The 24,523-nt window shown below is 46.3% G+C and overlaps 1 protein-coding gene across 1 annotated transcript in view; it reads right to left on the reverse strand.

The window, feature by feature from the left end:
- Window positions 1–10,292: 10,292 nt before the first annotated feature.
- Window positions 10,293–24,523, reverse strand: part of LOC116364471 (fumarate hydratase, mitochondrial-like) — a 35,625-nt gene continuing 21,394 nt past the window's right edge. The window contains exons 8-10 of the mRNA XM_031817596.1: window positions 23,452–23,579; window positions 12,339–12,492; window positions 10,293–10,519 (exon numbers count right to left, since the gene is read on the reverse strand). Of these exons, the coding sequence (XP_031673456.1) occupies window positions 10,377–10,519; window positions 12,339–12,492; window positions 23,452–23,579 (425 nt within the window). The 3' untranslated portion in view covers window positions 10,293–10,376. The remainder of the gene's footprint in view (window positions 10,520–12,338; window positions 12,493–23,451; window positions 23,580–24,523) is intronic.

Consider the following 24,523-nt stretch of genomic DNA (forward strand, 5'->3'; position numbering starts at 1 on the left):
ATCTACCACCCCATTACCACAATCACATTAGAGTCATAAGGGAGCCTAGACATCTACCACCCAATTACAACTATCAGATTAGAGCCATAAGGGAGACTAGACATCTTCCACTCCATTACCACTATCAGATTAGAGCCATAAGGGAGACTAGAAATCTACCAACCCACTACCACTATCAGATTAGAGCCATAATGTAGACTAGACATCTACCACCCCACTAAACACTATCAGATTAGAGCCATAAGGGATACTAGACATCTACCACCCCACTATCACTATCAGATTAGAGCCATAAGGGAGACTAGACATATTCTACCCCACTACCACTATTAGATTAGAACCATAAGGGAGATTAGACATCTACCACCCAATTACCACTATCAGATTAGAGCCAAAAGGGAGACTAGACATCTACAACCCTACTACCACTATCAGATTAGAGTCATAAGGGATACTAGACATCTACCACCCCACTACCACTGTCAGATTAGAGCCATAAGGGAGCCTAGACATCTACCACCCCACTACCACTATCAGATTAGAACCATAAGGTACACTAGACATCTACCACCCCACTACCACTATCAGATTAGAGCCATAAGGGAGACTAGAAATCTACCAACCCACTACCACTATCAGATTAGAGCCATAATGTAGACTAGACATCTACCACCCCATTACCACAATCACATTAGAGTCATAAGGGAGCCTAGACATCTACCACCCAATTACAACTATCAGATTAGAGCCATAAGGGAGACTAGACATCTTCCACTCCATTACCACTATCAGATTAGAGCCATAAGGGAGACTAGAAATCTACCAACCCACTACCACTATCAGATTAGAGCCATAATGTAGACTAGACATCTACCACCCCACTAAACACTATCAGATTAGAGCCATAAGGGATACTAGACATCTACCACCCCACTACCACTGTCAGATTAGAGCCATAAGGGAGCCTAGACATCTACCACCCCACTACCACTATCAGATTAGAACCATAAGGTACACTAGACATCTACCACCCCATTACCACAATCACATTAGAGTCATAAGGGAGCCTCGACAACTACCACCCAATTACCACTATCAGATTAGAGCCATACGGGAGACTAGACATCTACAACCCCACTACCACTATCATATTAGAGCCATAAGGGAGCCTAGACATCTACCACCCAATTACCACTATCATATTAGAGCCATAAGGGAGCCTAGACATCTACCACCCAATTACCACTATCAGATTAGAGCCAAAAGGGAGACTAGACATCTACAACCCTACTACCACTATCAGATTAGAACCACAAGGGAGACTAGACATCTACCACCCCACTATCACTATCAGATTAGAGCCATAAGGGAGACTAGACATATTCTACCCCACTACCACTATTAGATTAGAACCATAAGGGAGATTAGACATCTACCACCCAATTACCACTATCAGATTAGAGCCATAAGGGAGCCTAGACATCTACAACCCTACTACCACTATCAGATTAGAACCATAAGGGAGACTAGATATCTACCACCCCACTATCACTATCACATTAGAGCCATAAGGGAGACTAGACATATTCTACCCCACTACCACTATTAGATTAGAACCATAAGGGAGATTAGACATCTACCACCCAATTACCACTATCAGATTAGAGCCATAAGGGAGACTAGACATCTACAACCCTACTACCACTATCAGATTAGAACCATAAGGGAGACTAGATATCTACCACCCCACTATCACTATCACATTAGAGCCATAAGGGAGACTAGACATATTCTACCCCACTACCACTATTAGATTAGAACCATAAGGGAGATTAGACATCTACCACCCAATTACCACTATCAGATTAGAGCCATAAGGGAGACTAGACATCTACCACCCTACTACCACTATCAGATTAGAACCATAAGGGAGACTAGATATCTACCACCCCACTATCACTATCACATTAGAGCCATAAGGGAGACTAGACATATTCTACCCCACTACCACTATTAGATTAGAACCATAAGGGAGATTAGACATATTCTACCCCACTACCACTATTAGATTAGAACCATAAGGGAGATTAGACATCTACCACCCAATTACCACTATCAGATTAGAGCCATAAGGGAGACTAGACATCTACCACCCCACTACCACTATCAGATTAGAGCCATAAGGGATACTAGACATCTACCACCCCACTACCACTGTCAGATTAGAGCCATAAGGGAGCCTAGACATCTACCACCCCACTACCACTATCAGATTAGAACCATAAGGTACACTAGACATCTACCAGCCCATTACCACAATCACATTAGAGTCATAAGGGAGCCTAGACATCTACCACCCAATTACCACTATCATATTAGAGCCATAAGGGAGCCTAGACATCTACCACCCAATTACCACTATCAGATTAGAGCCAAAAGGGAGACTAGACATCTACAACCCTACTACCACTATCAGATTAGAACCACAAGGGAGACTAGACATCTACCACCCCACTATCACTATCACATTAGAGCCATAAAGGAGACTAGACATATTCTACCCCACTACCACTCTTAGATTAGAACCATAAGGGAGATTAGACATCTACCACCCAATTACCACTATCAGATTAGAGCCATAGGGGAGACTAGACATCTACCACCCCACTACCACTATCAGAGTAGAGCCATAAGGGAGACTAAACATCTACCACTATCAGAGTAGAGCCATAAGGGAGACTAGACATCTACCACCCCATTACCAATATCAGATTAGAGCCATAAAGGAGACTAGGCATCTACCACCTCAAATCCACTATCAGATTATAGCCACTAGGCTACCTGCTCTAACCACCAGGCTACCTGATCTAACCACTAGGCTACCTTCCTCTGACCACTAGGCTACCTGCCTCTAACCACTAGGCTACCTGCCTCCGCGCTCTAACCACTAGGCTAGCTGCCTCTAACCACTCAGCTACCTTCCACCCCCCTCTAACCACTAGGCTACGTGCCTCTAACCACTAGGCTCCCTGCCTCCCCCTCTAACCACTAGGCTCCCTGCCTCCCCCTCTAACCACTAGGCTACCTGCCTCTAACAACTAGGCCTCCTGCCTCCCCCTCTAACCACTAGACTACCTGCCTCTAACCACTAGGCTACCTGCTCTAACCACTAGGCTACCTGCCGCCCCCCTCTAACCACCAGGCTACCTGATCTAACCACTAGGCTACCTTCCTCTGACCACTAGGCTACCTGCCTCTAACCACTAGGCTACCTGCCTCCGCGCTCTAACCACTAGGCTAGCTGCCTCTAACCACTCGGCTACCTTCCACCCCCCTCTAACCACTAGGCTACGTGCCTCTAACCACTAGGCTCCCTGCCTCCCCCTCTAACCACTAGGCTACCTGCTCTAACCACTAGGCTACCTGCCTCTAACAACTAGGCCTCCTGCCTCCCCCTCTAACCACTAGACTACCTGCCTCTAACCACTAGGCTACCTGCTCTAACCATTAGGCTACCTGCCGCCCCCCTCTAACCACTAGGCTACCTGCCTCCCCCCTCTAACCACTAGACTACCTGCTCTAACCATTAGGCTACCTGCTCTAACCACTAGGTTACCTGCTCTAACCACTAGGCTACCTGCTCTAACCACTAGGCTACCTGCTCTAACCACTAGGCTACCTGCCGCCCCCCTCTAACCACTAGGCTACCTGCCTCTAACCGCTAGGCTACCTGCTCTAACCGCTAGGCTACCTGCTCTAACCACTAGGCTACCTGCTCTAACCACTAGGCTACCTGCCGCCCCCCTCTAACCACTAGGCTACCTGCCTCCCCCTCTAACAACTAGGCTACCTGCTCTAACCACTAGGCTACCTGCTCTAACCACTAGGCTACCTGCCGCCCCCCTCTAACCACTAGGCTACCTGCCTCCCCCCTCTAACCACTAGGCTACCTGCCTCCCCCCTCTAACCACTAGGCTACCTGCTCTAACCACTAGGCTACCTGCTCTAACCACTAGGCTACCTGCTCTAACCACTAGGCTACCTGCCTCTAACCACTAGGCTACCTGCCTCTAACCACTAGGCTACCTGCTCTAACCACTAGGCTACCTGCCTCTAACCACTAGGCTACCTGCCTCTAACCACTAGGCTACCTGCCTCTAACCACTAGGCTACCTGCTCTAACCACTAAGCTACCTGCCGCCCCAACTTGAGGTGAGGAAGACTGTTTCAGGTCTACCAGAGTTAATCCTATAATCTAACTACATAACACTTTTCTTGATGCAGAATATTCAAACAGAAAATATATGAATTACCCTCCTTATATAAGTCTATATCTATATAACAGACTGAGTAGCCATCTGACATAATGAAATGTATGTCTCTGTCTAACAGACTCAGTAGCCATCTGACATAATGAAATGCATGTCTCTGTCTAACAGCCATCTGAGATAATGAAATGCATGTCTCTAACAGACTCCGTAACCATCTGGCATAATGAAATGTATGTCTCTGTCTAACAGACTCAGTAGCCATCTGACATAATGAAATGTATGTCTCTGTCTAACAGACTCAGTAGCCATCTGACATAATGAAATGTATGTCTCTGTCTAACAGACTCAGTAGCCATCTGACATAATGAAATGCATGTCTCTGTCTAACAGACTCAGTAGCCATCTGGCATAATGAAATGTATGTCTCTGTCTAACAGACTCAGTAGCCATCTGACATAATGAAATGTATGTCTCTGTCTAACAGACTCAGTAGCCATCTGACATAATGAAATGCATGTCTCTGTCTAACAGACTCAGTAGCCATCTGACATAATGAAATGCATGTCTCTGTCTAACAGCCATCTGAGATAATGAAATGCATGTCTCTAACAGACTCCGTAACCATCTGGCATAATGAAATGTATGTCTCTGTCTAACAGCCATCTGAGATAATGAAATGCATGTCTCTAACAGACTCCGTAACCATCTGGCATAATGAAATGCATGTCTGTGTTGTAGCATTTCATCGATATACCGTATCTCCATCTCTCTGGGGTCAGGCCTAAGCTTCTCTTCCTTTATGTGGGATATATACAGTACCAGTCAAAGGTTTGGACACACCTTCTCATTCAAGGGTTTTTATTTATTGTTACTATTGTCTACATTATAGAATAATAGTGAAGACATCACAACTATGAAATAACACATATGGAATCATGTAGTAACCAAAAAGGTGTTAAACCAATCAAAATATATTTTATATTTGAGATTCTTCAAAGTAGCCACCCTTTGCCTTGATGTCAACTTTGCAAGCTCTTGGCATTCTCTCAACCAACTTAATGAGGTAGTCACCTGGAATGCATTTCAATTAACAGGTGTGCCTTGGTAAAAGTTAATGTCACATTCTGACCATAGTTCTTGTGTGTTTTCCTTGTTTTAGTGTTGGTCAGGACGTGAGCTGGGTGGGCATTCTATGATGTGTGTCTAGTTTGTCCGTTTCTATGTATGGCCTGATATGGTTCTCAATCAGAGGCAGGTGTTAGTCATTGTCTTTGATTGCGAACCATATTTAGGTAGCCTGGTTTATGTTGGGTTTTGTGGGTGGTTGTTTCCTGTCTTTGTGTTTTCTGCACCAGATAGGACTGTTTCGGTTTTGCCACGTTTATTGTTTTGTATTGTGTTCATGGTGAGTTTCTCTTATTAAAAAACATGAGCTCTAACCACGCTGCATTTTGGTCCTCCTCTCCTTCGCTTAACCAGCATGGCTACCACAGCATTCTGCAGCGATACACCATCCTATCTGGTTTGGGCTTAGTGGGACTATAATTTGTTTTTCAACAGGACAATGACCCAGCACACCTCCAGGCTGTGTAAGGACTCCTTGACCAAGAAGGAGAGTGATGGAATGCTGCATCAGATGACCTGGCCTCCACAATCACCCAAACTCAACCCAATTGAGATGGTTTGGGATGAGTTGGACTGCAGAGTGAAGGAAAAGCAACCAACAAGTGCTCAGCATATGTGGGAACTCCTTCAAGACCGTTGGAAAAGCATTCCAGGTATAACTGGTTGCGAGTGTGCAAAGCTGTCATCAAGGCAAAGGGTGGCTACTTTGAAGAATCTCAAATATAAAAAAAATTATAATAATAATAATGTTTAACACTTTTGTTTACTGCATGATTCCATATGTGTTATTTCATTGTGTTGATGTCTTCACTATTATTCTACATAAAATAGTAAAAAATAAATAATAATAATAATAATAATAATAATGACTTGAATGAGTAGGTGTGTCCAAACTTTTGAATAATACTATATACAGTTGAAGTCGGAAGTTTACGTACACCTTAGCCAAATACATTTAAACTCAGTTTTTCACAATTCCTGACATTTAATCATAGTAAAAATTCCCTGTCTTAGGTCAGTTAGGATCACCACTTTATATTAAGAATGTGAAATTTCAGAATAATAGTAGAGAGAATTATTAATTTCAGCTTTTATTCCTTTCATCCCATTCCCAGTGGGTCAGAAGTTTACATACACTCAATTAGTATTTGGTAGCATTGCCTTTGTTTAACTTGGGTCAAATGTTTTGGGTAGCCTTCCACAAGCTTCCCACAACAAGTTGGGTGAATTAAAAGGGTTAGGGTTAGTACCCTGTTGGGGGTACTGGTGTTCCAGGGTTGGGGGTACTGGATGACCAGAGTTGGGGAACACTGTTGGGGGTACTGGAGGACCAGAGTTGGGGACCAGGGTTGGGGAACCCTGTTAGGGGTACTGGAGTTCCAGGGTTGGGGGTACTGGAGGACCAGAGTTGGGGAACCCTGTTGGGGGGTACTGGAGGACCAGGGTTGGGGAACCCTGTTGGGGGTACTGGAGTTCCAGGGTTGGGGGTACTGGAGTTCCAGGGTTGGGGGTACTGGATGACCAGAGTTGGGGAACCCTGTTGGGGGTACTGGAGTTCCAGGGTTGGGGGTACTGGAGTTCCAGGGTTGGGGGTACTGGATGACCAGAGTTGGGGAACACTGTTGGGGGTACTGGAGGACCAGAGTTGGTGACCAGGGTTGGGGAACCCTGTTGGGGGTACTGGAGTTCCAGGGTTGGGGGTACTGGAGGACCAGAGTTGGGGAACCCTGTTGGGGGGTACTGGAGGACCAGGGTTGGGCTGTTGGGGGTACTGGAGGACCAGGGTTGGGGGTACTGGAGGACCAAGGTTGGGGAACACTGGCCTACAGCAACCAGGGCAGGGGATTCAGGACAGGCAGAGCTGTGACTAACACCAGAGGAGCGCAGGGAGGATTGGGCTGGAAATGGCAACGCTTCATGTCGTAGATGTTGACAGTGAATCCTCTTCTATGGGTTTAGGACGGTTGATGACTGAGTAGACAGCTCCAAGCTCAGGAAACAGGGCTTGAGGCCAAATTAGGATTTATTGTATGTTTGTTTTTTTATTACGCAAAATGGTAGAGTACATCGAGGTTTAACTCTGTAAGAGCATTCAATTGTAGCTTCCTTAGGCAAAACAAATCACTTTCAGCCACCATGTAACTGTCCTTGGTTCTCTGGTGGAACACTGGTGATGCCTAATTATCCTGTCCCCAGACCAATGACTTTTCAACAGGAGGCAGGGTGACTTGGGCTGGGGTGTACGTGGGTTGGAGTCCCCCACTAGCAGTAGGCCAATTATTACAGGTGGACTAATGTCATACAGAAGATTTCACTAAAATATACTCTTCCTTGGATCTAATGTCACACCATATTCATTAAAGACATAAATAGATTAATCTTTCTCAGAATGGGGAATGACATATTTCTGGAAATGCAGTTAGTAGATAAATGACCAAGATAATGCAGGAAGTAGGTAAATGACCAAGATAATGCAGTTAGTAGATAAATGACCAAGATAACGCAGTTAGTAGATAAATGACCAAGATAACGCAGGAAGTAGGTAAATGACCAAGATAATGCAGTTAGTAGATAAATGACCAAGATAATGCAGTTAGTAGATAAATGACCAAGATAATGCAGTTAGTAGATAAATGACCAAGATAATGCAGTTAGTAGATAAATGACCGAGATAATGCAGTTAGTAGATAAATGACCAAGATAATGCAGTTAGTAGATAAATGACCAAGATAATGCAGTTAGTAGATAAATGACCAAGATAACGCAGGAAGTAGGTAAATGACCAAGATAATGCAGTTAGTAGATAAATGACCAAGATAATGCAGTTAGTAGATAAATGACCAAGATAACGCAGGAAGTAGGTAAATGACCAAGATAATGCAGTTAGTAGATAAATGACCAAGATAATGCAGTTAGTAGATAAATGACCAAGATAATGCAGTTAGTAGATAAATGACCAAGATAATGCAGTTAGTAGATAAATGACCAAGATAATGAAGTTAGTAGATAAATGACCAAGATAATGCAGTTAGTAGATAAATGACCAAGATAATGCAGTTCGTAGATAAATGACCAAGATAATGCAGTTAGTAGATAAATGACCAAGATAACGCAGGAAGTAGGTAAATGACCAAGATAATGCAGTTAGTAGATAAATGACCAAGATAATGCAGGAAGTAGGTAAATGACCAAGATAATGCAGTTAGTCGATAAATGACCAAGATAATGCAGTTAGTAGATAAATGACCAAGATAATGCAGTTAGTAGATAAATGACCAAGATAATGCAGGAAGTAGGTAAATGACCAAGATAATAGCTGAACATCTTTCTGAAGGATACCATGTATCCTTATTTTATTTAGATGAGAAAGAACCCATTGTTACCGTAATATCTACTGGCCTTCACTGAAGAGGAAACTGAAGTCCGAAGTGGAAAAAAATTATACTAAAAAAGTGATAGCTAGTCACCTCCTACAGCAGTCATCTGTCCATAGATCTGGCCTTCACTGAAGAGGAAACTGAAGTCCGAAGTGGAAAAAATAATACTAAAAAAGTGATAGCTAGTCACTTCCTACAGCAGTCATCTGTCCATAGATCAGGCCTGTCTGTTCCTGCACTGAGGAATGGAACATCTAATTCATAGATCAGGCCTGTCTGTTCCTGCACTGAGGAATGGAACATCTAATTTATAGATCAGGCCTGTCTGTTCCTGCACTGAGGAATGGAACATCTCATTTATAGATCAGGCCTGTCTGTTCCTGCACTGAGGAATGGGACATCTAATTTATAGATCAGGCCTGTCTGTTCCGGCACTGAGGAATGGAACATCTAATTCATAGATCAGGCCTGTCTGTTCCTGCACTGAGGAATGGAACATCTCATTTATAGATCAGGCCTGTCTGTTCCTGCACTGAGGAATGGAACATCTCATTTATAGATCAGGCCTGTCTGTTCCTGCACTGAGGAATGGAACATCTAATTCATAGATCAGGCCTGTCTGTTCCTGCACTGAGGAATGGAACATCTCATTTATAGATCAGGCCTGTCTGTTCCTGCACTGAGGAATGGAACATCTAATTCATAGATCAGGCCTGTCTGTTCCTGCACTGAGGAATGGAACATCTAATTCATAGATCAGGCCTGTCTGTTCCTGCACTGAGGAATGGAACATCTCATTTATAGATCAGGCCTGTCTGTTCCTGCACTGAGGAATGGAACATCTAATTTATAGATCAGGCCTGTCTGTTCCTGCACTGAGGAATGGAACATCTCATTTATAGATCAGGCCTGTCTGTTCCTGCACTGAGGAATGGAACATCTAATTTATAGATCAGGCCTGTCTGTTCCTGCACTGAGGAATGGAACATCTAATTTATAGATCTGGCCGGTCTGTTCCTGCACTGAGGAATGGAACATCTAATTCATAGATCAGGCCTGTCTGTTCCTGCACTGAGGAATGGAACATCTAATTTATAGATCAGGCCTGTCTGTTCCTGCACTGAGGAATGGAACATCTAATTTATAGATCAGGCCGGTCTGTTCCTGCACTGAGGAATGGAACATCTAAATTATAGATCAGGCCTGTCTGTTCCGGCACTGAGGAATGGGACATCTAATTTATAGATCAGGCCTGTCTGTTCCTGCACTGAGGAATGAAACATCTAATTTATAGATCAGGCCTGTCTGTTCCTGCACTGAGAAAGGGAACAGCTTTGGCTCATTCATTTCCCTCCTCTCCCCTGGAACTATTCCCCAAGTCGTTGCTGTAAATGACAATGTGTCATTTACCTGGTTTACCAGTCAACTGACCTGGTAAAATAAGGTTTAAATAATATACAACAATGTGTTCTCAGTCAACTGACCTGGTAAAATAAGGTTTAAATAATATACAACAATGTGTTCCAACAAAAACATTTTTTTTATTTTATTTGTACAAAGACAAGACATTTATAACCATATGCATTCTGCAGCGTGCTGTGTTCTACTTGGGTCCCAGCATCTCGTGTGGCTTGACCCACGCGTCAAACTCTTCTGCTGTCAGGTATCCTAGCTTGATAGCAGTTTCCTTGAGATTTCCTCCCTCTTTGTGAGCCGTCTTGGCAATCTTAGCAGCTTTGTCATAACCTGTTGAGAAGGGATGAATTCAGACATGAAAATACTGAAGCATCATTAAGACTGAGATTGATGACAAACCATGACCTTCTACTTCCTCAACGTCTAAACACTGAAGACCTGAGCCTCAGAGAACACAATTAAGGAACCAATAGCAGACCCTCGAAGACAATATACAGTGGGGTAAAAAAGTATTTAGTCAGCCACCAATTGCGCAAGTTCTCCCACTTAAAGATGAGAGAGGCCTGTAATTTTCATCATAGGTACACTTCAACTATGACAGACAAAATGAGAAAAAAAATCCCGAAAATCACAGTGTAGGATTTTTAATGAATTTATTTGCAAATTATGATGGAAAATAAGTATTGTATGTGGTCGTGACAGTTGGCGGTCCCAACCGAGAACTCCTGGGTTCTGTAATGTCCCAACAGAGAACTCCTGGGTTCGGTAATGTCCCTATTCAATACGTAGTGCAAAACACACTAAGCCACCAGACAGAGGGTGGACTCCCTACACACTAAGCCACCAGATAGAGGGTGGACTCCCAAAACACTAAGCCACCAGACAGAGGGTGGACTCCCTACACACTAAGCCACCAGACAGAGGGTGGACTCCCTACACACTAAGCCACCAGACAGAGGGTGGACTCCCTACACACTAAGCCACCAGACAGAGGGTGGACTCCCTACACACTAAGCCACCAGACAGAGAGTGGACTCCCTACACACTAAGCCACCAGACAGAGGGTGGACTCCCAACACACTAAGCCACCAGACAGAGGGTGGACTCCCTACACACTAAGCCACCAGACAGAGGGTGGACTCCCTACACACTAAGCCACCAGACAGAGGGTGGACTCCCAACACACTAAGCCACCAGACAGAGGGTGGACTCCCTACACACTAAGCCACCAGACAGAGGGTGGACTCCCTACAAACTGAGCCACCAGACAGAGGGTGGACTCCCTACACACTAAGCCACCTGACAGATGGTGGACTCCCTACACACTAAGCCACCTGACAGAGAGTGGACTCCCTACACACTAAGCCACCAGACAGAGGGTGGACTCCCTACACACTAAGCCACCAGACAGAGGGTGGGGACTCCCTACACACTAAACCATCAGACAGAGGGCGGACTCCCTACACACTAAGCCACCAGAGGGTGGACTCCCTACACACTAAGCCACCAGACAGAGAGTGGACTCCCTACACACTAAACCATCAGACAGAGGGCGGACTCCCTACACACTAAGCCACCAGACAGAGTGGACTGTCTCAGTAGGACTCCATCTACTGCAGTAGACAGACTCACTGTGCTGTAGAGCAAAACATCTCATTGACAATACTCACATTACAGTCTGGTGAATCTCAGCACTGTTGAAACGTGGGACTGTGAGTTACTGCCCTCTAGTGGTTACAAGTGAAAGACTGATGGATAACCTGTTGATTTCTCCTGCAGTAGTATTCTGCACAGTAAATCAAATAAAATGTATTTACAAAGCCCTTCTTACATCAGCTGATATCTCAAAGTGCTGTACAGAAACCCAGCCTAAAACCCCAAACAGCAAGCAATGCAGGTGTAGAAGCACGGTGGCTAGGAAAAACTCCCTAGAAAGGCCAGAACCTAGGAAGAAACCTAGAGAGGAACCATAATAATAATCACAGTAGTTGTCGAGGTTGCAGGAAGTCAGCACCTCAGGAGTAAATGTCAGTTGGCTTTTCTACCGCTCCTGCTGTCTCTAGAGAGCAGGTATCTCGTTCATGACTTTTGGTCCCCTGCTGTATGTACGTACACTACTTGGAAGCACGTACGGTACTATGACACATACCTATGTGTGGGTTGAGGGCGGTGACCAGCATCAAGGACTCGTTCATGAGTTTGTTGATCCTGTCGATGTTCGCTTCAATGCCCACCACACAGTTATCAGTGAAGGAGACTGAGGCATCCCCCAGCAGCCTGGCTGAGTTCAATACGTTCTTAATCTGGGAGGAAGAGGAAGAGAGGAGGAGGAGTTACATTATGACTGAGGCATCCCCCAGCAGCCTGGCTGAGGTCAACACTTAATCTGGGAGGAGGAGGAGTTACATTATGACTGAGGCATCCCCCAGCAGCCTGGCTGAGGTCAACACTTAATCTGGGAGGAGGAGGAGTTACATTATGACTGAGGCATCCCCCAGCAGCCTGGCTGAGGTCAACACTTAATCTGGGAGGAGGAGTTACATTATGACTGAGGCATCCCCCAGCAGCCTGGCTGAGGTCAACACTTAATCTGGGAGGAGGAGGAGGAGTTACATTATGACTGAGGCATCCCCCAGCAGCCTGGCTGAGGTCAACACTTAATCTGGGAGGAGGAGGAGTTACATTATGACTGAGGCATCCCCCAGCAGCCTGGCTGAGGTCAACACTTAATCTGGGAGGAGGAGGAGGAGTTACATTATGACTGAGGCATCCCCCAGCAGCCTGGCTGAGGTCAACACTTAATCTGGGAGGAGGAGTTACATTATGACTGAGGCATCCCCCAGCAGCCTGGCTGAGGTCAACACTTAATCTGGGAGGAGGAGGAGGAGTTACATTATGACTGAGGCATCCCCCAGCAGCCTGGCTGAGGTCAACACTTAATCTGGGAGGAGGAGGAGGAGTTACATTATGACTGAGGCATCCCCCAGCAGCCTGGCTGAGGTCAACACTTAATCTGGGAGGAGGAGGAGGAGTTACATTATGACTGAGGCATCCCCCAGCAGCCTGGCTGAGGTCAACACTTAATCTGGGAGGAGGAGGAGGAGTTACATTATGACTGAGGCATCCCCCAGCAGCCTGGCTGAGTTCAACACTTAATCTGGGAGGAGGAGGAGGAGTTACATTACGACTGAGGCATCCCCCAGCAGCCTGGCTGAGGTCAACACTTAATCTGGGAGGAGGAGGAGTTACATTATGACTGAGGCATCCCCCAGCAGCCTGGCTGAGGTCAACACTTAATCTGGGAGGAGGAGGAGTTACATTATGACTGAGGCATCCCCCAGCAGCCTGGCTGAGGTCAACACTTAATCTGGGAGGAGGAGGAGTTACATTATGACTGAGGCATCCCCCAGCAGCCTGGCTGAGTTCAACACTTAATCTGGGAGGAGGAGGAGTTACATTATGACTGAGGCATCCCCCAGCAGCCTGGCTGAGGTCAACACTTAATCTGGGAGGAGGAGGAGTTACATTATGACTGAGGCATCCCCCAGCAGCCTGGCTGAGTTCAACACTTAATCTGGGAGGAGGAGGAGTTACATTATGACTGAGGCATCCCCCAGCAGCCTGGCTGAGTTCAACACTTAATCTGGGAGGAGGAGGAGTTACATTATGACTGAGGCATCCCCCAGCAGCCTGGCTGAGGTCAACACTTAATCTGGGAGGAGGAGGAGGAGTTACATTATGACTGAGGCATCCCCCAGCAGCCTGGCTGAGGTCAACACTTAATCTGGGAGGAGGAGGAGGAGTTATATTATGACTGAGGCATCCCCCAGCAGCCTGGCTGAGTTCAACACTTAATCTGGGAGGAGGAGGAGGAGTTACAATATGACTGAGGCATCCCCCAGCAGCCTGGCTGAGGTCAACACTTAATCTGGGAGGAGGAGGAGTTACATTATGACTGAGGCATCCCCCAGCAGCCTGGCTGAGTTCAACACTTAATCTGGGAGGAGGAGGAGGAGTTACATTATGACTGAGGCATCCCCCAGCAGCCTGGCTGAGTTCAACACTTAATCTGGGAGGAGGAGTTACATTATGACTGAGGCATCCCCCAGCAGCCTGGCTGAGGTCAACACTTAATCTGGGAGGAGGAGGAGGAGTTACAATATGACTGAGGCATTCCCCAGCAGCCTGGCTGAGGTCAACACTTAATCTGGGAGGAGGAGGAGGAGTTACATTATGACTGAGGCATCCCCCAGCAGCCTGGCTGAGTTCAACACTTAATCTGGGAGGAGGAGGAGGAGTTACATTATGACTGAGGCATCCCCCAGCAGCCTGGCTGAGGTCAACACTTAATCTGGGAGGAGGAGGAGTTACATTATGACTGAGGCATCCCCCAGCAGCCTGGCTGAGGTCAACACTTAATCTGGGAGGAGGAGGAGTTACATTATGACTGAGGCATCCCCCAGCAGCCTGGCTGAGGTCAACACTTAATCTGGGAGGAGGAGTTACATTATGACTGAGGCATCCCCCAGCAGCCTGGCTGAGGTCAACACTTAATCTGGGAGGAGGAGGAGTTACAATATGACTGAGGCATCCCCCAGCAGCCTGGCTGAGGTCAACACTTAATCTGGGAGGAGGAGGAGGAGTTACATTATGACTGAGGCATCCCCCAGCAGCCTGGCTGAGGTCAACACTTAATCTGGGAGGAGGAGTTACATTATGACTGAGGCATCCCCCAGCAGCCTGGCTGAGGTCAACACTTAATCTGGGAGGAGGAGTTACATTATGACTGAGGCATCCCCCAGCAGCCTGGCTGAGTTCAACACTTAATCTGGGAGGAGGAGGAGGAGTTACAATATGACTGAGGCATTCACCAGCAGCCTGGCTGAGGTCAACACTTAATCTGGGAGGAAGAGGAGGAGTTACATTATGACTGAGGCATCCCCCAGCAGCCTGGCTGAGGTCAACACTTAATCTGGGAGGAGGAGGAGTTACATTATGACTGAGGCATCCCCCAGCAGCCTGGCTGAGGTCAACACTTAATCTGGGAGGAGGAGGAGTTACATTATGACTGAGGCATCCCCCAGCAGCCTGGCTGAGGTCAACACTTAATCTGGGAGGAGGAGTTACATTATGACTGAGGCATCCCCCAGCAGCCTGGCTGAGGTCAACACTTAATCTGGGAGGAGGAGGAGTTACATTATGACTGAGGCATCCCCCAGCAGCCTGGCTGAGGTCAACACTTAATCTGGGAGGAGGAGGAGTTACATTATGACTGAGGCATCCCCCAGCAGCCTGGCTGAGGTCAACACTTAATCTGGGAGGAGGAGGAGTTACATTATGACTGAGGCATCCCCCAGCAGCCTGGCTGAGGTCAACACTTAATCTGGGAGGAGGAGGAGGAGTTACATTATGACTGAGGCATCCCCCAGCAGCCTGGCTGAGGTCAACACTTAATCTGGGAGGAGGAGGAGTGTTAAGGCATCTGCATGCTTCCCATCCAAAACAGTTCGGAACAGTTTGTGCATACAGTACCAGTCAAATGTTTGGACACCTTCTCATTCCAGGGTTTGTTTCTTTATATTTACTATTGTCTACATTGTAGAATAATAGTGAAGACATCAAAACTATGAAATAACACATATGGAATCACGTAGTAACCAACAAAGAAAAGAAAAAGTGTTAAACAAATCAAAATATATTTGAGATTCTTCAAAGTAGCCACCCTTTGCCTTGATGACAGCTTAGCAAAGCGTCGATGGCCCAGTGATCACGCTGGAGAAGAAGTGTGCTCTTCACAGATGAATCCCAGTTTCAACTGTCCCGGGCAGATGGCAGACAGCCCTGTCGATGAGAATGGGGACGTGCTCGGTGCTCCTTTTCCTGTAGTCCACAATCATCTCTTTAGTCGTGGTTATGTTGAGGGATAGGTTGTTATTCTGGCACCACCAGGCCAGGTAACTGACCTCCTCCCTAGTAGCTAAGATGAGGAGAAGTCTGTCCATAATAAAGCGATGCTCTGCCTTCTTAACAAGGCAGGTCCTACAGGCACTAGTTTCTACCTTCTTAACAACACTGTCAACAACGCAGGTCCTACAGGCCCTAGTTTCTATCTTCTTAACAGCATTATCAACAAGGCAGGTCCTACAGGCTCTAGTTTCTACCTTCTTAACAGCATTATCAACAAGGCAGGTCCTACAGGCCCTAGTTTCTATCTTCTTAACAGCATTATCAACAAGGCAGGTCCTACAGGCTCTAGTTTCTATCTTCTTAACAGCATTATCAACAAGGCAGGTCCTACAGGCCCTAGTTTCTATCTTCTTAACAGCATTATCAACAAGGCAGGTCCTACAGGCTCTAGTTTCTATCTTCTTAACAGCATTATCAACAAGGCAGGTCCTACAGGCCCTAGTTTCTATGTTCTTAACAGCATTATCAACAAGGTAGGTCCTACAGGCTCTAGTTTCTATCTTCTTAACAGCATTATCAACAAGGCAGGTCCTACAGGCCCTAGTTTCTATCTTCTTAACAGCATTATCAACAAGGTAGGTCCTACAGGCTCTAGTTTCTATCTTCTTAACAGCATTATCAACAAGGCAGGTCCTACAGGCCCTAGTTTCTATCTTCTTAACAGCATTATCAACAAGGCAGGTCCTACAGGCCCTAGTTTTGTTGCACTGGGAAGACGGTTTAGTCGTGTGGTCAGCTGGCCCTTGGATGTACACAGAAAGCAAACAATAAGATGCATGTCAATCTCTCCTGGCTCAAAGTGGAGGAGAGATTGACTTCATCACTACTTGTATTTGTGAGAGGTTGAAACCACCAAGCTGTCTGTTTGAACTACTTACACACAGCTCAGACACCCATGGATACCCCACAAAACATGCCACCAGTGGTCTCTTCACAGTCCCTAAGTCCAGAACAGACTATGGGAGGCGCACAGTACTACATAGAGCCATGACTCCATGGAACTCTATTCCACAGTACTACATAGAGCCATGACTCCATGGAACTCTATTCCACAGTACTACATAGAGCCATGACTACATGGAACTCTATTCCACAGTACTACATAGAGCCATGACTACATGGAACTCTATTCCACAGTACTACATAGAGCCATGACTACATGGAACTCTATTCCACAGTACTACATAGAGCCATGACTACATGGAACTCTATTCCACAGTACTACATAGAGCCATGACTACATGGAACTCTATTCCACAGTACTACATAGAGACATGACTACATGGAACTCTATTCCACAGTACTACATAGAGCCATGACTCCATGGAACTCTATTCCACAGTACTACATAGAGCCCTGACTCCATGGAACTCTATTCCACAGTACTACATAGAGCCATGACTACATGGAACTCTATTCCACAGTACTACATAGAGCCATGACTCCATGGAACTCTATTCCACAGTACCACATAGAGCCCTGACTACATGGAAATCTATTCCACAGTACTACATAGAGCCATGACTACATGGAACTCTATTCCACAGTACTACATAGAGCCATGACTACATGGAACTCTATTCCACAGTACTACATAGAGCCATGACTACATGGAACTCTATTCCACAGTACTACATAGAGCCATGACTACATGGAACTCTATTCCACAGTACTACATAGAGCCATGACTACATGGAACTCTATTCCACAGTACTACATAGAGCCATGACTACATGGAACTCTATTCCACAGTACTACATAGAGCCATGACTCCATGGAACTCTATTCCACATCAGGTAACTGATGCAGCAGTAGAATCAGGTTTAATAAACAGGTGAAATAAAAACACCTGATGGAACAGCGGGGACGGAGAAGACACACACATAGGCACGATAACATAAGCACTATACAGTGGGGCAAAAAAGTATTTAGTCAGCCACCAATTGTGCAAGTTCTCCCACTTAAAAAGATGAGAGAGGCCTGTAATTTTCATTATAGGCACACTTCAACTATGACAGACAAAATTATTTTAAAAAATCCAAAAAATCACATTGTAGGATTTTTTATGAATTTATTTGCAAATTATGGTTAATTATTATAAACCCCAGGAAGAGTAGCTGCTGCCTTGGCAGCAACTAATGGGGATCTATAATAAACCCCAGGAAGAGTAGCTGCTGCCTTGGCAGGAACTAATGGGGATCCATAATAAACCCCAGGAAGAGTAGCTTCTGCCTTGGCAGGAACTAATGGGGATCCATATTAAACCCCAGGAAGAGTAGCTGCTGCCTTGGCAGGAACTAATGGGGATCCATAATAAACCCCAGGAAGAGTAGCTGCTGCCTTGGCAGGAACTAATGGGGATCCATAATAAACCCCAGGAAGAGTAGCTGCTGCCTTGGCAGCAACTAATGGGGATCTATAATAAACCCCAGGAAGAGTAGCTGCTGCCTTGGCAGGAACTAATGGGGATCCATAATAAACCCCAGGAAGAGTAGCTGCTGCCTTGGCAGGAACTAATGGGGATCCATAATAAACCCCAGGAAGAGTAGCTGCTGCCTTGGCAGGAACTAATGGGGATCCATACTAAACCCCAGGAAGAGTAGCTGCTGCCTTGGCAGGAACTAATGGGGATCCATAATAAACCCCAGGAAGAGTAGCTGCTGCCTTGGCAGGAACTAATGGGGATCCATAATAAACCCCAGGAAGTGTAGCTGCTGCCTTGGCAGGAACTAATGGGGATCCATAATAAACCCCAGGAAGAGTAGCTGCTGCCTTGGCAGGAACTAATGGGGATCCATAATAAACCCCAGGAAGAGTAGCTGCTGCCTTGGCAGGAACTAATGGGGATCCATAATAAACCCCAGGAAGAGTAGCTGCTGCCTTGGCAGGAACTAATGGGGATCCATAATAAACCCCAGGAAGAGTAGCTGCTGCCTTGGCAGGAACTAATGGGGATCCATAATAAACCCCAGGAAGAGTAGCTGCTGCCTTGGCAGGAACTAATGGGGATCCATACTAAACCCCAGGAAGAGTAGCTGCTGCCTTGGCAGGAACTAATGGGGATCCATAATAAACCCCAGGAAGAGTAGCTGCTGCCTTGGCAGGAACTAATGGGGATCCATAATAAACCCCAGGAAGAGTAGCTGCTGCCTTGGCAGGAACTAATGGGGATCCATACTAAACCCCAGGAAGAGTAGCTGCTGCCTTGGCAGGAACTAATGGGGATCCATAATAAACCCCAGGAAGAGTAGCTGCTGCCTTGGCAGGAACTAATGGGGATCCATAATAAACCCCAGGAAGAGTAGCTGCTGCCTTGGCAGGAACTAATGGGGATCCATACTAAACCCCAGGAAGAGTAGCTGCTGCCTTGGCAGGAACTAATGGGGATCCATAATAAACCCCAGGAAGAGTAGCTGCTGCCTTGGCAGGAACTAATGGGGATCCATAATAAACCCCAGGAAGTGTAGCTGCTGCCTTGGCAGGAACTAATGGGGATCCATAATAAACCCCAGGAAGAGTAGCTGCTGCCTTGGCAGGAACTAATGGGGATCCATAATAAACCCGAGGAAGAGTAGCTGCTGCCTTGGCAGGAACTAATAGGGATCCATAATAAACCCCAGGAAGAGTAGCTGCTGCCTTGGCAGGAACTAATGGGGATCCATAATAAACCCCAGGAAGAGTAACTGCTGCCTTGGCAGGAACTAATGGGGATCCATAATAAACCCCAGGAAGAGTAGCTGCTGCCTTGGCAGGAACTAATGGGGATCCATACTAAACCCCAGGAAGAGTAGCTTCTGCCTTGGCAGGAACTAATGGGGATCCATATTAAACCCCAGGAAGAGTAGCTGCTGCCTTGGCAGGAACTAATGGGGATCCATAATAAACCCCAGGAAGAGTAGCTGCTGCCTTGGCAGGAACTAATGGGGATCCATAATAAACCCCAGGAAGAGTAGCTGCTGCCTTGGCAGCAACTAATGGGGATCTATAATAAACCCCAGGAAGAGTAGCTGCTGCCTTGGCAGGAACTAATGGGGATCCATAATAAACCCCAGGAAGAGTAGCTGCTGCCTTGGCAGGAACTAATGGGGATCCATAATAAACCCCAGGAAGAGTAGCTGCTGCCTTGGCAGGAACTAATGGGGATCCATACTAAACCCCAGGAAGAGTAGCTGCTGCCTTGGCAGGAACTAATGGGGATCCATAATAAACCCCAGGAAGAGTAGCTGCTGCCTTGGCAGGAACTAATGGGGATCCATAATAAACCCCAGGAAGTGTAGCTGCTGCCTTGGCAGGAACTAATGGGGATCCATAATAAACCCCAGGAAGAGTAGCTGCTGCCTTGGCAGGAACTAATGGGGATCCATAATAAACCCCAGGAAGAGTAGCTGCTGCCTTGGCAGGAACTAATGGGGATCCATAATAAACCCCAGGAAGAGTAGCTGCTGCCTTGGCAGGAACTAATGGGGATCCATAATAAACCCCAGGAAGAGTAACTGCTGCCTTGGCAGGAACTAATGGGGATCCATAATAAACCCCAGGAAGAGTAGCTGCTGCCTTGGCAGGAACTAATGGGGATCCATAATAAACCCCAGGAAGAGTAGCTGCTGCCTTGGCAGGAACTAATGGGGATCCATACTAAACCCCAGGAAGAGTAGCTGCTGCCTTGGCAGGAACTAATGGGGATCCATAATAAACCCCAGGAAGAGTAGCTGCTGCCTTGGCAGGAACTAATGGGGATCCATAATAAACCCCAGGAAGAGTAGCTGCTGCCTTGGCAGGAACTAATGGGGATCCATAATAAACCCCAGGAAGAGTAGCTGCTGCCTTGGCAGGAACTAATGGGGATCCATACTAAACCCCAGGAAGAGTAGCTGCTGCCTTGGCAGGAACTAATGGGGATCCATAATAAACCCCAGGAAGAGTAGCTGCTGCCTTGGCAGGAACTAATGGGGATCCATAATAAACCCCAGGAAGTGTAGCTGCTGCCTTGGCAGGAACTAATGGGGATCCATAATAAACCCCAGGAAGAGTAGCTGCTGCCTTGGCAGGAACTAATGGGGATCCATAATAAACCCCAGGAAGAGTAGCTGCTGCCTTGGCAGGAACTAATGGGGATCCATAATAAACCCCAGGAAGAGTAGCTGCTGCCTTGGCAGGAACTAATGGGGATCCATAATAAACCCCAGGAAGAGTAACTGCTGCCTTGGCAGGAACTAATGGGGATCCATAATAAACCCCAGGAAGAGTAGCTGCTGCCTTGGCAGGAACTAATGGGGATCCATACTAAACCCCAGGAAGAGTAGCTGCTGCCTTGGCAGGAACTAATGGGGATCCATACTAAACCCCAGGAAGAGTAGCTGCTGCCTTGGCAGGAACTAATGGGGATCCATAATAAACCCCAGGAAGAGTAGCTGCTGCCTTGGCAGGAACTAATGGGGATCCATAATAAACCCCAGGAAGAGTAGCTGCTGCCTTGGCAGGAACTAATGGGGATCCATACTAAACCCCAGGAAGAGTAGCTGCTGCCTTGGCAGGAACTAATGGGGATCCATAATAAACCCCAGGAAGAGTAGCTGCTGCCTTGGCAGGAACTAATGGGGATCCATAATAAACCCCAGGAAGAGTAGCTGCTGCCTTGGCAGGAACTAATGGGGATCCATAATAAACCCCAGGAAGAGTAGCTGCTGCCTTGGCAGGAACTAATGGGGATCCATAATAAACCCCAGGAAGTGTAGCTGCTGCCTTGGCAGGAACTAATGGGGATCCATAATAAACCCCAGGAAGAGTAGCTGCTGCCTTGGCAGGAACTAATGGGGATCCATAATAAACCCCAGGAAGAGTAGCTGCTGCCTTGGCAGGAACTAATGGGGATCCATAATAAACCCCAGGAAGAGTAGCTGCTGCCTTGGCAGGAACTAATGGGGATCCATAATAAACCCCAGGAAGAGTAACTGCTGCCTTGGCAGGAACTAATGGGGATCCATAATAAACCCCAGGAAGAGTAGCTGCTGCCTTGGCAGGAACTAATGGGGATCCATACTAAACCCCAGGAAGAGTAGCTGCTGCCTTGGCAGGAACTAATGGGGATCCATACTAAACCCCAGGAAGAGTAGCTGCTGCCTTGGCAGGAACTAATGGGGATCCATAATAAACCCCAGGAAGAGTAGCTGCTGCCTTGGCAGGAACTAATGGGGATCCATAATAAACCCCAGGAAGAGTAGCTGCTGCCTTGGCAGGAACTAATGGGGATCCATACTAAACCCCAGGAAGAGTAGCTGCTGCCTTGGCAGGAACTAATGGGGATCCATAATAAACCCCAGGAAGAGTAGCTGCTGCCTTGGCAGGAACTAATGGGGATCCATAATAAACCCCAGGAAGAGTAGCTGCTGCCTTGGCAGGAACTAATGGGGATCCATAATAAACCCCAGGAAGAGTAGCTGCTGCCTTGGCAGGAACTAATGGGGATCCATAATAAACCCCAGGAAGAGTAGCTGCTGCCTTGACAGGAACTAATGGGGATCCATAATAAACCCCAGGAAGAGTAGCTGCTGCCTTGGCAGGAACTAATGGGGATCCATAATAAACCCCAGGAAGAGTAGCTGCTGCCTTGGCAGGAACTAATGGGGATCCATAATAAACCCCAGGAAGAGTAGCTGCTGCCTTGACAGGAACTAATGGGGATCCATAATAAACCCCAGGAAGAGTAGTTGCTGCCTTGGCAGGAACTAATGGGGATCCATAATAAACCCCAGGAAGAGTAGCTGCTGCCTTGGCAGGAACTAATGGGGCTCCATAATAAATACAAAGCATTGTCTCAGTCCACGTTGAAACTGGCCTATTAGCATCGTCTTAGTCCACGGTGAAACTGGCCTATTAGCATTGTCTCAGTCCACGGTGAAACTGGCCTATTAGCATCGTCTTAGTCCACGGTGAAACTGGCCTATTAGCATCGTCTTAGTCCACGGTGAAACTGGCCTATTAGCATTGTCTCAGTCCACGGTGAAACTGGCCTATTAGCATCGTCTTAGTCCACGGTGAAACTGGCCTATTAGCATCGTCTTAGTCCACGGTGAAACTGGCCTATTAGCATTGTCTCAGTCCACGGTGAAACTGGCCTATTAGCATCGTCTTAGTCCACGGTGAAACTGGCCTATTAGCATTGTCTTAGTCCACGGTGAAACTGGCCTATTAGCATTGTCTTAGTCCACGGTGAACTGGCCTATTAGCATTGTCTTAGTCCACGGTGAAACTGGCCTATTAGCATTGTCTTAGTCCATGGTAATATCAGTTCTTACCATCATTGGCTTGAAGACGTTAAGCTCAAAGTGTCCGTTGCTGCCTCCGATGGTCACAGCCACGTTGTTTCCCATAACCTGGGCTGCTACCATGGTCATGGCCTCACACTGGGTGGGGTTAACTTTCCCTGGAAGATATACATACACACAGTTAAAACCCTGTGGGTCAAACCCATATTAGTTAAAACCCTGTGGGTCAAACCCATATTAGTTAAAACCCTGTGGGTCAAACCCATATTAGTTCAAACCCTGTGGGTCAAACCCATATTAGTTAAAACCCTGTGGGTCAAACCCATATTAGTTCAAACTCATAGTGGTTAAAACCCTGTGGGTCAAACCCATATTAGTTAAAACCCTGTGGGTCAAAACCATATTAGTTAAAACTCATAGTGGTTAAAACCCTGTGGGTCAAACCCATATTAGTTAAAACCCTGTGGGTCAAACCCATATTAGTTAAAACCCCATGGTTAAAACTCAGTGGTTAATACTCATAGTGGTTCAAACCCCATGGTTAATACTCATAGTGGTTAATACTCATAGTGGTTAATACTCATCGTGGTTAATACTCATAGTGGTTAATACTCAGTGGTTAATACTCAGTGGTTAATACTCGGTGGTTAATACTCATAGTGGTTAATACTCATAGTGGTTAAAACCCCATGGTTAATACTCATAGTGGTTAATACTCAGTGGTTAAAACCCCATGGTTAATACTCATAGTGGTTAATACTCATAGTGGTTAAAACCCCATGGTTAATACTCATAGTGGTTCAAACTCATAGTGGTTCAAACTCATAGTGGTTAATACTCAGTGGTTAAAACCCCATGGTTAATACTCATAGTGGTTAATACTCATAGTGGTTAAAACCCCATGGTTAAAACTCATAGTGGTTAATACTCATAGTGGTTAAAACTCATAGTGGTTAAAACCCCATGGTTAATACTCATAGTGGTTAATACTCAGTGGTTAAAACCCCATGGTTAATACTCATAGTGGTTAAAACTCAGTGGTTAAAACCCCATGGTTAATACTCATAGTGGTTAAAACTCAGTGGTTAATACTCATAGTGGT

This window comes from Oncorhynchus kisutch, unplaced genomic scaffold (assembly GCF_002021735.2).
Source record: "Oncorhynchus kisutch isolate 150728-3 unplaced genomic scaffold, Okis_V2 scaffold1089, whole genome shotgun sequence".
In the NCBI taxonomy this organism is placed as follows: Eukaryota; Metazoa; Chordata; class Actinopteri; order Salmoniformes; family Salmonidae; genus Oncorhynchus; species Oncorhynchus kisutch.